This window comes from Chinchilla lanigera, unplaced genomic scaffold (genome assembly GCF_000276665.1).
Source record: "Chinchilla lanigera isolate Chin_1 unplaced genomic scaffold, ChiLan1.0 scaffold00023, whole genome shotgun sequence".
In the NCBI taxonomy this organism is placed as follows: Eukaryota; Metazoa; Chordata; class Mammalia; order Rodentia; family Chinchillidae; genus Chinchilla; species Chinchilla lanigera.
In genome coordinates, this window is record NW_004955424.1 from 20,847,924 (window position 1) to 20,863,087 (window position 15,164).

Consider the following 15,164-nt stretch of genomic DNA (forward strand, 5'->3'; position numbering starts at 1 on the left):
TTGAAGGAAGATCTAACACCAATACTCCTCAAACTGCTTTAAGAAATTGAGAGGAAAAGAATATTTCTGAATCATTCTTGGATGCTAACAGTATCTGGATCCTCAAACCAGACAAGGATTCAGTCATAAAAAAGAATTTTAGGCCAAATTCTCTAATAAACCTAGATGCAAGGATCCTTGACAAGATGTTGGCAAACAGAATGGGAGAAATCATCAAAAAGATCACACGCCATGACCAAGAAAGCTTCATCCCAGGCATGCAAGCAGGGTTCAACACACACAAATCCATAAATGTAATTCATCACATAAATAGAAACAAGGACAAAGCCCACATGATCATCTCAATAGATTCAAAAAGAGCTTTTGACAAAAGTCAGCATTTATTCATGATAACAGCCCAAAGAAGTAGGTATAGCGGGTCTTTATCTCAAAATGATAAAGCCACTTTTGACCCACCTGCTGCCAACATCACATTAAATGGGGAAAAGGTGAAAGAAAGCCTTCCCTCTAAGATCAGGAACTAAACAAGGATATCCATTATCACCAATCCTGTTCAATATAATCCTTGAAACGTTAGCCAGAGCCATCAGACAAGAGAAAGAAATGAAAGGTTTATATATCATGGGAAGTGAAGTCAAATTCTCATTGTTTGCAGGTGACATGAACCTTTACTTACAAAATCCAAAAAACTAATTTCAGAAGACTCCTAGAATTGATAAACAAATGTAGTGATATAGTAAGATCGAATGGAGAGAGCATTCCTAAAGAAATCACTGAAAAAGCAATTAGGAAAACAATACTATTCACAATAGCATTAAAAAAAAAAGACATGAAGTCCTTAGGTATCAACCTGAGGAAGTGAAAGACATCTACAGTTAAAATTACATCTGACTTAAAAAGGAAATTGATGACATGAGAAAATGGAAAAATATGTTCCTGCATAGACAAAACCAACATAATCCAAATGTCTATACTTCTAAAACAGATATACTGTACAGATTTAAAGCAATCCCAATCAAAATACCAGTGTCATTTCTGAAAGAGCTGGAGAAAACAGTCCTGAAGTTTTTATGGAATCTGAATAGATTGAGAATAGCTAATGCAGTCCTGAGTAACAAATGCAAAGCAGGCAGTATCATAATCCTAGACTTGAAGTTATATTACAAAGCTACAGTCATTAAAACAGCATGGTACTGGCACAAAAGCATGCATGTAGATCAGTGGAACGAAATAGAAGAAGCAGAAGCAGCCCAAGCATACAGAAGGGTATTTGATCTTAGACAAAAACACACTGAAGCAAAGATATCCTTTTTAATAAATAGTGGTGGGAAAATTGGCTCTCCCAATTTTCAGGAGTCTACACTCATGTATCTCATGAGGTATTAAACTAAAATAAAAATGGGCCAAAAATATAAATGTTAATATAGAAACAATCTTGTAGAAAATAAAATAGGTACAATTCTTGATATAGGCAAGGATTTTCCAGACAGAACCCCAGTGGCACACAATACTGAGAATCAACAAGTGAGATCATGCCTGGGGATTTAGCTCAGCAGCACAGCACCTGCCTGGCAAGCACAAGATTGTGAGTTTGATTCCCGGTACCAGAAAACAAACAAACAAACAAACAAAAAAAAAGTGAGATCATATCAATTTAAAAAGCTTCTGCACAGCAAAAGAAGCAACCAATGTAGTGAAGGTAGAATCTACAGAATAGGGAAATACTTTCAGCTATTCCTTGGAGAGAGGACTAAGATCTACAATATATATAGAATTCAAAACAAAGCAGACTCCTCAAAATCAAAGACCCAGTGCAAAATAAGCAACCAAAATGGATAGATATTTCTCAAAAGAAACACATATGGCTAAGAAGTACATGAAAAATATTCATTATTTCTGACTATCAGAGGAATGCAAATTAAAACTACACTGAGTACCATCTTACCCCCTGAAAGAATGGATATCATCAAAAAATGTAATAACAAATACTGATGAGGATATTCAGAAAAAGAAATTCTACAATATTGTTGGTGGAAATGTAAACTAGTACAGCCACTGTGGAAATCAGTGTGGTGATTCCTCAAAAAACTGAAACTGGAAATTCCATTTGACCCAGTTATCCCTCTCCTAGCTATTTTCCCAAAGATTTAAAATCATGATATTACAGAGATACATGCATAACCATGTTTATGGTGGCACAGTTTATAATACCTAGATCTTAGAAACAACATACATATCCATTAACAGATAAATGAATATGGAAAATGTAGTATTTGTACACAATGGAGTACTATCTGCCATAAAGAAAGATAAACTTGAGGCTTTCCAAAATAAATGAATGCATTTTGAGAACGTAATGTTAAGTGAAATAAGTCCGACACACTAGGTCACATATCACATGGTTTCTCTTACATGAGAATCTCCCTCGCCCACTGCTCCCTCTGTCTTACTCTCCCTGTATGTATATATATGAGAGCAAAATAGAAGAGGGATATATAGGAAATAGAAGTTTAGATATTCCCCAAATTACATATTCCATTTTAAAATATATATATATTTCAATATATATGTTAATTTTTTAATTTATACTAATAGTTTATCTTAGTTCATTGAAAGGAAGATTTGTGTTTTTTTTCTTGTGAGAATCTTTTTGTTTTATGTCTTATTTTGAGTAAGTACTTTGAAGATAATGATACATAATATAAAAAGTATTGTTATTCTCTTGTTATTTGCTTCTGAAAAATATTTTATAAAATGTGACAACTAGATTAAAAACAGTTTTACATCTTTCTACTTAATCTATATTTTTAAATTTCATTTTCTTCCTTTGTTACATTATTTAGGACAGTGATGGTGAACCTCTGGCATGTGTGTTGTTTTTAAGACAGATGTTAATGTGTGGCTTGTTTTTCTAAACTAAAACCTCAATATTCAGGTTTAATTGCCCTGTTGGCACTTTGTGATAAATAAATGGGCTTTGGGTTGCAGTTTGGGTACTTGTCTCTAAAAGGTTCACCATCATTGACCCAGGACATTGAGTTCAGTGTTAAATAGAAGTGATAAGAGAGACTTTCTCTGCCGACATATTAGTATCTGCTGCCAAGTGGCTACTCTGATTTGTGAAGAGCTACAGTGACTGACTTAAGGCTCATGAAAGCTTTGGATAGTCACATTTGTTGATTCTACCAGAGAGAATAGTGAACTTTTATTGCTTTGGATAATTAGGGCAGTAATTTCACATATATGTTCTTATTTAACTCATGATTGGGCTCTTTTTATAGACTTGTTCAAACCAGCTCAAAGTAAATGGCTGGAAAAAAAAATTACAGCTAACCATTTTTAAATACTGCAAAAAAAAAATAGAAATGTATTTGAAGTCTCTAATGTTTATTGTCAGTTAGCACAGAGAAATTCTTAATTTCAAATGAGATAAACCTTTCCATGGACAGTAAAATAAACCCATAACAGAATACCTTCTCCTGAATTTTTTTAACCCTCTTAGTCCTTTAAGATTTTCTTTCTTTTTAAAAGGTGAAAATGTGCTCCCATTGTACTAAGGTATTTTATAGCAAACATTAGTTGTGGAAGGGATCAATCCCACAGTTCTAATCCTTGTGTAAGAAATTATTACTATGTTTTTTTATGTGGAAAAGTTAATTCTGTATTCTACTTTGTACTTTAAAATATTCACTTGGTTTTATATTCTCTGACAGGTATCCTCACTCAAGGACAGCTGGGCCCGGTAGACATCATCTTCCAGTACATTCACTACGGTGAGATCTGTGAAGCAATAAACATCCTGAGCGGCATGAACTGGGACACTGTGGGCCAGCAGTGCTTTATCAGCATGACTGCCATTGTGAACCATCTTCTTAGGCAGAGACTCACTCCGGAGAGAGAAGGTCAGAATGGGTTTCTTAAATTGGTTTTATGTATATGTGAAGTAGATTTTTTGAGTCGCTTGATTTTCTTGGATGTTTTAAAATTATGTCACTGGAGGTTGAAAGAGAAAGATGTTAATGCTTTATTAACACAGAAAGGATCATCTATCAAATAATTACTCCTGTACAGTATTCACTGTAGAAATTTGTCAACATAACAAGCAGCTTTTCTGTATATGCTTATGTTCAGACTTACAATGCGGTCATTGTACAGTTCACTGTAAGCTCGTGTGGAATATGCTTAGATTTCAAACTTTGATCAGAAATTTCACATACTCTTTGGCTCTGGTAGACAAAGGGCCCTAAACAAAGGTCTTTATTCTTCCCTCACTGAGACATGAACACTTTTTGTCACACCCAAGTCATCTGTGCAGACAATAGTCATTAGCATTCACTTTTTTTATATATCAGAACTGTAGTCCAGGCTGATCCTTCCTGTTTGCATTCATTTAACTTGTGCTTTTGACACTCTTCTCCCTGCTCCCTGATTGGATTTCTCCACCTTTACTCAGTAAGTAATTTTACCCATGGGGAACCCAGATGTTTATTGTCAAAAGAGAGATAAGACACTAAAAAGAGAAAAGAACTCTAGCTTGCCAGTTGTGTAGTAGATACTTTGATCAGTCATTCATCTACATAATGTAAAATGTACCAGAACATTCTGGCATTTGCATCTTCATTTTATGTCTTTGTGGTAACAATATTGATATTGATGATGGAAAATCATAGCCAATGAGAAACTGTTCCTAGGTAATTTGTAAAAGAGAAAGATATAGGTCAAAAGATCCTTACTAGAGAGCATTTTCTTTCCATTTTCTGTGCATTTTTAATAGATTTTCTTATTCCATCTTATTATATTTCCAAAATAAGTTGCTGAGGTAGAATTCTGTAAGTAACTGGATTATTTGGAAGTATTCCAGTTGCATCTATGGAGACTACAGTATTTTCACATTAAGAAAATGCTCAGAACAGTGCTTTGCACATAGTAGGTACTCACTGACTACTAGGTAAATAAATAAAAATAAAAAGTAGAATTCAAAGATTTGAGGGTACCTGGTATTATTGTAACATTTCTGTGTACAGAATTATCTCAGGTAATCATTTTTTTGTATTGATGTACTCTGAAGATTTAATATATACTAAAAAAAAAGACCCTAAAAAAAGCCTATGTGATATTCATAATATATACAAGATATCTAAATTTACAGTAAAAGAAGAAATATGGAAAAGGTAAAATATTGACTCAGGGCATTGAAAAATTACTAGCATCATAGTGCATTTATGTTTTATGAGTACTGTAGTGTAAGAAAGATTATTAGGGAATACACAAATGGGCATTGTCAGATTCTTTTTTTGTTGCTTTTTTTTAGTACCGGAAATCAAACTCAGGACCTTGCTCTTGCCAGGCAGGTGCTTATGCCACAGAGCTAAATCCCCGGCCCCATTGTCAGATTCTTGCATCAGTAAAAGAAATTTTCAAGCAACCGTGTTGGAGAGGTGGAGAAATAAAATACTTTTGGGATATTAGACTATCAAAATGCTTACATGATGCTGAGTTACCAGACTGTGTACATTTTAAGTAGATACGTGCATCTCCCCCCTCTGCCCACGTAACTGCAAAACATATTTTTAAAACATTCAGAAGTCTCTGCTGAGATTTATTCTATCTGAATCTAACAAATTTGACATGGTAATTTGTTTTCCTTTTATTAGTGGAACCTAGTGAGGTCTTTATTTGTAGCCATGTTGTGGTTATCTTTTGAGATCTTCATTTCCTCCTTAAACATCAAGCTGAGCTATCTAATGAATCTGTAACTGTGCTGGGAGTTATGCGTGTTCCACGTAGGTTTGAACATTTCAGATCTACGAAACATGCTGTCAAGAAAACAAGCAATGGCAAGAGAATCTGGCTTGTTTTTCAATAGCATTGCTGTATTCAATTTTAATCTAAATTGACTGCTGCTTTGAAAGAAAATACCTCTAAAGTTCATGTTACTTTACTGTCTAGATTTGAGATTTTAAAAAGAAAGAAATTACTGACAGCTTAGCCAAGTCCATAGCAATTACTCTGATGAGGTGTCTAATACTTCTAAACCCAAATATGCCAAAAGCTAAAGAGTTTTGCTAAACAACAAATTGTTTATTCAGTGTTGTGCTAGTAGCATAAAAATGACTCTGTGAACTGAAGTGTTCTCATAAGTACTCAATAGCCTCACTCTTGTAATAAGTAACTCAACTTTAGATATTTCCATGGGGAAGCACAGCCCCACAGGCATGTCTTGGTAAAACTGTGAAGCAGACAAAATGTGCCTGTACCCCTAATCTCGTAGTACCCTTGTTTATCAAATCCCATTTTCCAATCCTTCTTTTCTCTCCCATGGTATTAGTTTTCACACATGTGTGAATCTTGTTTTTTAGGGCAGGACATCATATAGGGAGTTGTGTTCTCTTAAAATTGCCGTGGGTAGTCTGTCCTACCTTGGCTCTTTTTATTTGTATTATTTTTGAAGACATTGTTATTGAGTTTTACAGCTGATTTCATTTCACCTTGTAAAAAGGTTTTCTCCTTTAGCTAGAGTAAATGTTGAGTACAGTGAGAGTTGATTTTACTGGAAATACTAATTCAAACTGTGTTATTTTGATGAGTCACTGTTTTAATTACCCATTTGTGGTGAGAAGTTGGCTCATTATGGATTTTTTCAGTTTTGACAGCTTTTTGTTGCTCAGAGTCATTGTCAGCTTTGCCTTAAGTGAAAGTTTATACACAGGTTTGTTTTTGTACTAGCTGTCATACTTTAATTTCATCTTTCCTGCAACAAGCTCACATTTCATCCAAGTTTGCAAAACCTGACTGACTGCAAACATGAGTATTCTGTTATTATTAAAGGAGTTTCACTTGTTTCAATGCTGCTATGTTTGAATTCCACAGCACAGCTTGAGGCAAGCCTTGGAACCTTCTATGCGCCATCAAGACCACTCCTGGATACAACTATCTTGGAATACAGAGACAAAATCAGCAAATATGCAAGGAGATTCTTCCACCACTTGCTCAGGTGAATCAGATCTTTGGACTGATTAATGTCAGACTAATTACCTATTTCAGGAGCCATCTTTAATGAGCATATTACAGAGTAGGGCTATTTGCTGTGTATAGTACATATCTTAAAAGAAAAATCTTCTTTTGCTAGTCTTTAATTAATTTGTTCTTGTTTTCCTTTTATGGAAATATTTCAATATTATTTAGGGATTTTATGCCATCACCATTTTTTAAAGACACTTTCCCCTTTAATATGAAAGCAAAAATTACCAGCTATATAAAGTCAATATGAAATAATTTTGTTTCTATCACCGGAGTAATGTTTTCATTTAAAGTTAAATATATGAATGTGCTATAAAACTCTGAGACAATCGTGGGTTTGTTTAACTTTTAGAATTATTGTAGGAAGATTATCCTCTCATAAATGTGGCAATTTGAAAACTTTATTGTACCTCACTTTTCCTGCTTTGATAAAATTTAATACATTTATGTTACATATTACCAGTAAGTTATGAAATTGCTACGAGAAAAACAGAAGTTGAAGGACAAGTACATATAGCACACATACATACCCAAGAGCAGAATAGGGTGGATGAGTGGCTGTTGGAAGAGAGATGAATGATTGGATAGATAAAAGGACTTAGGCACACACATAGGTGTGATAATATTATAAATAAAAGCAAGGAAGTGATTAGCACAAAATTTAGAATGGCCTGGAATGAATGAAAAGAAATAAGATGGACAAGTACATGGGATTCTCCAAGGTTTTAGTAGTATTACATTTCTTAAGAAGAGTGATATATAAAGTGTCTGTTAAAAATTATTACTTTTTGTTTTATATATATATATATTAATGTACTTTTATATATGGTCTCTTTTATAAAACAAAGCAATAGAATTTTCAGTTCTATGTATCAAGAAGAATTATATCAAGGGAGTGATTTTAGAGTTTTAAATTTGCTAGTAATTAGTCTGTTATAGTACTTCTACTTTTTTAACTACTTTAATATTTATTCTCTCATTTTTTTTCCCTCAGAAAAACCCTGTAAAGGAAGCATTATCATTTGATAGAGGAGTAAATTGAACCACAGATAATAAATAGCTTGCTTAGATCAATTGACAGGTGACTGATGGTACCAGCTCTTGAAATGATTTTCTAAATCACCTGCTTCTTATTTTTTCCTTAAGACTGTCCTTCATTGTGTATTTTAACATGTTTCCTTGTAAAATAACCAGAAATTGTTACCCATTCAAGAGTAGGCTGATTGATAAATGTACTTGTCTGCCCAAAAAGAGGGGAGAACCTTAAGACTGGTCAGAACTTGAGGAGGTACATTGTTCTGTAACGTCCATGTTCTGTAATTAGTTTTTCTGTTTGTAACATAACATTTTGAACTCTATGGAACAGTAAAGCCTTAGGAAAACAGTATTTTTAGAAGCCGAGGTATACTTTATATTGCAAGAGTTATTATCTGTAATTGAATCTTGCCTTTTAATCTGAATATGAGCATGCTCTAAGAGGTTCTTCTCCCTGAGTGAAGCTGTGTTCATGAATGAGGATGCCCCTATAGTGTTGGGGTTGATGTCACATTCATTTAAATTTAGGGTTTTGCTATTTTATTTTCCCCGTATATGGGGAAAATTAATGAGTTAACTTGTTGCCTGAAGAACCCAAAAAGGTGAACATGAATGAAACAGAAATTTTGGAAGCAATACTCTTGGTGGCTTCACAGGTCTTATGCGGTTGTTTGGTTCTTGGTTAAACATAGTATTTTATAACCATCTCACTGGCCCTGGATTGCTTATATTCTAAAATGCAATTTTTTTGTTCACTGGTTGTCCTCAACTGCAGTTTCATTATTTTTAAATATACTTTGATAAAGAAACTGTTACTGGTATCATTATTATTAGACTCTAGATATTCCACGTGGTTACATGTGGAATTGAATGTTTCCTTTTGGGGTATACCAGCTTTTTCATGTCTCCCTTTTTTAATGCTTTGCCTCTATTTTAGTTATAATGAGTGCTTATTAGTTTTCTTTTGATAGTACCCTGAACATAGCATTATGAAAAAAGAAGCTTAGAAGGAATTAAATGAGATAGTTTAAGTTGGAACCATTCATTTGTTTGATCTGATGCCAAGAAAGTCTCCTACCTAGGGGAAGAAAAACAGGACAGACAATGGCTTTTGTATTTATGAAATTCTAGAATTCCATTATTCCCTGTGCTTTGGCTTGTCATTATTTAATACTCTTTTTAAAATTAATGAAATAATAGAGTAAATCTTAAAGAGTAAACACATCATAGGAAACTTTAACTTAAAGATATATAGCAGCCCCATGAAGATTAGAACTATATCTAAAATCACTCACATAGGACTCATTGCCTGAGTCCAGACTGATTCATTTTAATAAAGAGTAAAATGTTACATGACTTCTAATTTTATACAGCCTATAAAGGGTAACATTTGTGGTATGAACTTGTGATAGCAGACAAGTATACTGTGTAGATTTTTTTTTTTTTTTAATTTTAAAGAGACCAAAAAATCCAATAAAAAGAATATGGAATTTCAAAACAAGATGATAGGAAATTAGCAATGGTTATTATATCGCATATTGTTATCTTCAAAGTAGTTGCTCAGATTACCAGGTACAGGCATGTAAGATTGATCAAGCAATATAAATACTAACTGTTCCTTTCAATGATCTAATACAAATTAGTAGCATAATTATCTTAGCTATCTTGGGTATATATACATCTCTTTTTTTTCCTTTCTTCTTTTCTCTTTTCCCCCATTCTGTTTGTTCTTTCCTTTTGAGCAGCTTCTTTCCCTTTCACTATATCTACTGTTCCTTTTGGATCTTATTTACTCTTTCAGTTTCTTATACTAGGGAGACAACATGATGTTTACACATGCGATTCTGATTTGTTTCAATTATGAGTATGGTCTCTAGTTACATCCATTTACCTATAAAAAGCCTCGAGTTTTTCTTTATAGCTGAGTAATACTCCATTGTATAAAAATACCGCGTCTTTTTTATGCGTTCCTTGTTTGATGAGTATTTAGGTTGTTTCCAAGATTTAACTATTACAAATTGTGCTGCTATAAACATGGGTGCACATATATCGCTGTGCTATGATGTTTTCATTTTTTCTGGGAAAACACCCAGAAGGGGAATAGCTAGGTGGAATGGAACTTCTAATCCTAGTTTTTTGAGGAATCTCCATACTAATTTCCACTGTGGTTGTACCAGTCTACATTCCCACTAGCAGTGGAGAAGGGTTCCTATTTCCCCACACCACCGCCAGCATTTGTTATTGGTTCATTTCTTGATGATAGCCATTCTTTCTGAGGTTAGATGGAATCTCAGTGTTGTTTTAATTTGTATTTCTCGAATGACCAGTGCTGTTGAACATTTTTTCATATATTTATTTGCTATTTCCATTTCTTAATCTGAGAAGTGTGTATTCATCTCAGATGCCCATTTTGGATTGGGTGTTTGAATTTGGGAGGCCTCACCTTTTAAATTCTTTATTCTAGATGGAAGTCCTTTATATGAGGGACAGTTGACTAAAATTTTTTCCCAGTTTGTGGGTTTTCTTTTCACTCTGTTGGTGATTTCTTTTGCTGTTGAAAAGCTTTTTAATTAGATGAGATCCTAACTGTTGATTCTTTGAAGTATTTCCCTTGCAGTTCAGTTTTTGTTCATGAACTCTCTACCTACCCCTATATCTTCAAGATTTCTACCCACTTCCTCTTCCAGTAGATTTAGTGTTTCTGTTTTAGTATTTAGATCTTTAATCCATTTTGACTTTAGTGCATGTTGATGGACATGGATCTAGTTTTAGTTTTGGGCCTGGGAAAAGCCAGTTTTTCCCGCACCATTTATTAAACTATCTTTCTTCCAATGCACATGTTTGGCCTCTTTATCAAAGATAAGGTATCTGAGTGTGTTTGCAGAAGTGTCTGTATCTTCTAATCTTTTTATTGATCTGAGGTCAGTTTTTTTGGCAGTAGCTTTGTTTGATTGATTGCTTGATTGGTTTAGTCTTTTTGGGATAGGGTCTTGCTATGCAGTTCAGGCTGGCATTGAGCTCACTTTATAGCCCAGGCAGGTCTCCAACTCACAACATTCCTCCTGCAGGTGTGCGCCACTACACCTGGCTGCCAATAGCTTTATAGTATAATTTTAAGTCAGGGATTGTGATGCCTACTGCCTTGCCTTTGTTGCCCAGGATTGCCTTTACTATTCTAGGTCTTTTCTGGTTCCAAATGAATTTTAGGAACATTTTCTCGAGATCTGTGAGGTATGCTAATGATATTTTGATCGGCATTGCATTAAATCTGTACAACAGTGTTGGGAATATGGCTATTTTCACAATGTTGATTCTTACTATCCATGAGTAAGGAATATCATTCCATTTTCTGATATCCTCTATGATCTCTTTTTTCAGATTATTATAATTTTCAATGTATAGATCTTTTACTTCCTTTGTTAGATTGATTCCTAAGTATTTCATTTTTTTGGAGGCTATTTTGAAGGTTATTATTTCCCTAATTTGTCTCTCTGTGAGTTTGGTTTTTATGTACAGGAATTCTATTGATTTTTGAGTGTTGACTTTGTATCCAGCTATGCTACTGAATTTGTTTACTGATTCTAGGAGTCTTTTGGTGGAGTTTTTGGGGTCTTCCATGTAGAGTATCATGTTGTGTAGATTCCTAAAATAAATGTTTTCTGTACAAGTTTGATTTTGTCTTGAGATAGAGAAATTTCAAGGACACCTTTTTATGGATTTTTTGTCTTTAGCATGTATAAAAAAATGCCTGAAGGCCTTCCTCTAAACTCAAACAAATCTAAACTTTAAGACTGATTTCTCAAGTGTTTTTCTGACATCTTTTTCTATTTGTGTAAATACATCAGTTTTCATAAATAGGCTCTAGAGATGTAAATCATCACTCCTAATATTGAAAATAAGTGATAATAGTACAGAGTAAATAAAGTATTTGTTATAACAAAGTTTTTGTAGTGTTGGGAACTGAACCCAGGACCTCATTGAGCTACATCTCTAGCCCTTTTTTATTTTTTATTTTGTGAGAGTCTTGCTAAGTTGCCCAGGTTGGCCTTGAACTTGTGATCCTCCTGTCTCAAACTCCTAGAGGGCTCAGATTAGAGACATGTGCCACCAAGCTCAGCTATTATAGTAAAATTTACAAAAGTGATATAATGATTCATAAAATCATCAATCTGAAATATACCTATAAAAGGCAAATGCAATTTTGCCTAAAAGAAGTTTAGAAGGTAATTTTCACCTTTCTACCTTTATGAGATAGAATAGTCTTCTAGAAAACACTCGACAGGGAAGTATTGGCAAGTAAGAGCTTATCATCATGAACATGTAGAAACTATTGTAGGAATGTGTAAACATTGATGAAATGAAATACAAATGTTTCAAATGATTAGGGCACATGTAAAGTTTATTTTACTAATATAGCATGTTATAAAGCATTAGTAATTAAGTTATTCTCCCCTTCTTAATTTTAACACTGTTGTTTTCTGACCCAGTGGTATTGTGTGATTATAACATAGAGTTATACTTTTTAAATTCTTAAAATATAGTAAACATAATCATGAGAAGTGGAGCTTTATTTTTAGAAATAGAAATATTTCGTTCATGAAATGTTTATGGGGAAATGCACTGATGTCGACAATTCCCTTCGCAGTGCAATACACACAGAAAATGTGAACTCATGCATGCATAGAGGGATAGATGGATGGATAAATATATGATAAAACAATATTATAAAATAATGACAGAACTCAAAATTGCACACACACATTGTCAGCTTTGCTATATGTTTAAAAATTTTTATAAAATGTTAGGACAAAATCTATATTACATAATAGTCTATGTTTACACTAAGAATTCAGAAAAAAAAGAGTAGTCTTTTGGAAATAGCTCAGCTTATGTGAAATGTATATCATAGGCCCCCCAAATCATTGTTTGATTAAAAAATTGTTAACCAATTCAATTTCTATATTCTTTTCACTTGTTCTTTTCATGAATGGAGTGTGTGTGTTTATATATATATATAAAATAGAATGATTATATAAAATCATGTCATAAAATATGAATTCTAAATAGGTTCACTATGGTCATTTAGGCAACAGCATAGAATGATCTGCAGAGAAAAACTTCCTTGTCAGATCATCTGAAAGTGCTGGAAAAATATGTTAAGTATTCGTTGAAAGGATGGTTGAGCAGGCAGGAAACTGAAGGACACACTGCGAAGCTGAAATGACAGGATGCTGGATTCTGTAGAGTAAGCAAACTGAAAGTTCGTCCTGCCCGAGGGCATCTGCTGGCACCTGGCAGTGTGATGCTTGTACAAAGGCTGTGCACTCAGAGGACAGGAGACAAAGCTGAGGGCTCCAATAGAGTAGGAGACTGGATCAGAGACCCTACTTGAACCTGGACCCTTGAAGGGCAGCATCTTTCCTGAAGGAGCTAGAAGGAAGGAATGTATGAGATGCAAGAAGGAATGACAGGCAAAAAATAATGATAAATTTGTGGGAACTTAAGCAAAGTTGATCTTATAAAGCATACACACTAACGTCTAATTCAGTAGGTTAAAAACTGAGATGAAATGGAAAGAAAGGGAGTAAGAGTTAACATAGTCTAGATTCTTTATACTTTTCAGAGGAAAATAAATATATTTATTAATTTGGTGTTTTAATTAAGTACAGGGAAAATGTTGCATAAGGAAAAAGAACCCAAAAGATGGCAAGAATTAGGGCAAAACGTAGCATGTAACAGAAGCACAGAGACAGTAAATGCACATGAGGTAGTAAAAATGAATCCAATAATCTTTCTTAATGAGCAGGCTGTATATTTCATTTGCAAACACTGCCAAAACATTTTTCTAAGTCTTTTTCAAGCTACATAAAACATAGAAGTTTAAAAGTCAGAGAATAAAAAAATTATACCTAGTTAATATTAAAAAATATCTAATGTCTTCAAAGCAAAATTGTAAAGATTACTAGAGATCAGAATTTCCAGTAAAAACAACTCACCATTAAGATATTACACTTTTAAATGTGCATAGCATAGCTTCAATACACATAAAATAAAAATTAACAGATCCACTGTCATGGTTAGAGGCTTTTCACCTTTGTCACTTTCAGCTCTGTCATTTGTACGGTAATTGATAGATTGAGCAAACAAAATATCAGTAAGGAAATTAAAAATTTAAACAATATAATTAAAATTTTGATGTTAAGTGCAGTGGTGAATACCTGTACTCAAGAGGCTGAGGCAGGAGGTTTACATAAGGCTAGGATTTCCAGCCCAATCTGGGCAAAATAGAGAGAGCTTGTCTCTTAAATAACAAGAAGAAAATCTTAATGGACAGTACCATATCCATGAACTGGAAATCATACTTTTGTCTATAAATAAACATTTACATATACTGTTCATATTCTAGGTGAAAGGATCAGTTTTATTTAGTCAACAAGTAATTACTGACATAGTCTATGTAGCTAAGATGTAGCAATGAACAAAACAGATTTTAAAAACCATCAGTGGCATCACAGGGTTTGTTATAGTGTTAGAAACAGGATATAAATAAATAGGTAAAAATAATGTTTTGTGTCAAGTAATGTTTTTCATTAGTATATGTTTGTAATGCATGATAACTACATTCATCACAGCGATGAACTACATTTTTCGTTGGCATACATGTATGTTGAAACTTGATCATTTTTATCCCCCATTTGCCACCTCCTGCCTTCCCCTCACCCTCCTTCCCAGCTCCACAGAGCCTATCTGGATTCATTCTTCTGCAAGTGGATAATCATTTTACAGGACCATTTACGAAGAAGGCTATTTTTTTCTTTCATATGTTATTGATTCCTTTGTCAAAAATCAAATGGCTCATGGTGCTCAAGGTTGTTTCTACATCCTCTATTTCCGTGGTGGCAAACCAATAGCATGCGTGCCACAGCCAGCTGTTTGTCATCATTGAAAGCTCTAAAAGGTTCATCATCACTGCTCTATTCTATCATTGGTCAGTGTGTCTGTTTTGTTCCAGTACCATGCTGTTTTTATTACTGTAGCTTTATAATATAACTTGAAGTCCAGGATTGTGATGCCTCCTGCTTGCTCAGAATTGCTTTGGCTCTTTTGAT

General features: G+C 33.9%; 1 protein-coding gene across 12 annotated transcripts in view; it reads left to right on the forward strand.

Moving 5' to 3' along the window:
* The window catches only part of Wdpcp (WD repeat containing planar cell polarity effector), a 391,210-nt gene that overhangs the window by 124,332 nt on the left and 251,714 nt on the right, over window positions 1-15,164 (forward strand). For all 12 annotated transcript variants that reach the window (XM_013514679.1, XM_013514684.1, XM_005385718.2 and 9 more), the window contains 2 exons: window positions 3,714-3,902; window positions 6,871-6,994. In XM_013514679.1, coding sequence (XP_013370133.1) covers window positions 3,714-3,902; window positions 6,871-6,994 — 313 coding nt within the window. The remainder of the gene's footprint in view (window positions 1-3,713; window positions 3,903-6,870; window positions 6,995-15,164) is intronic.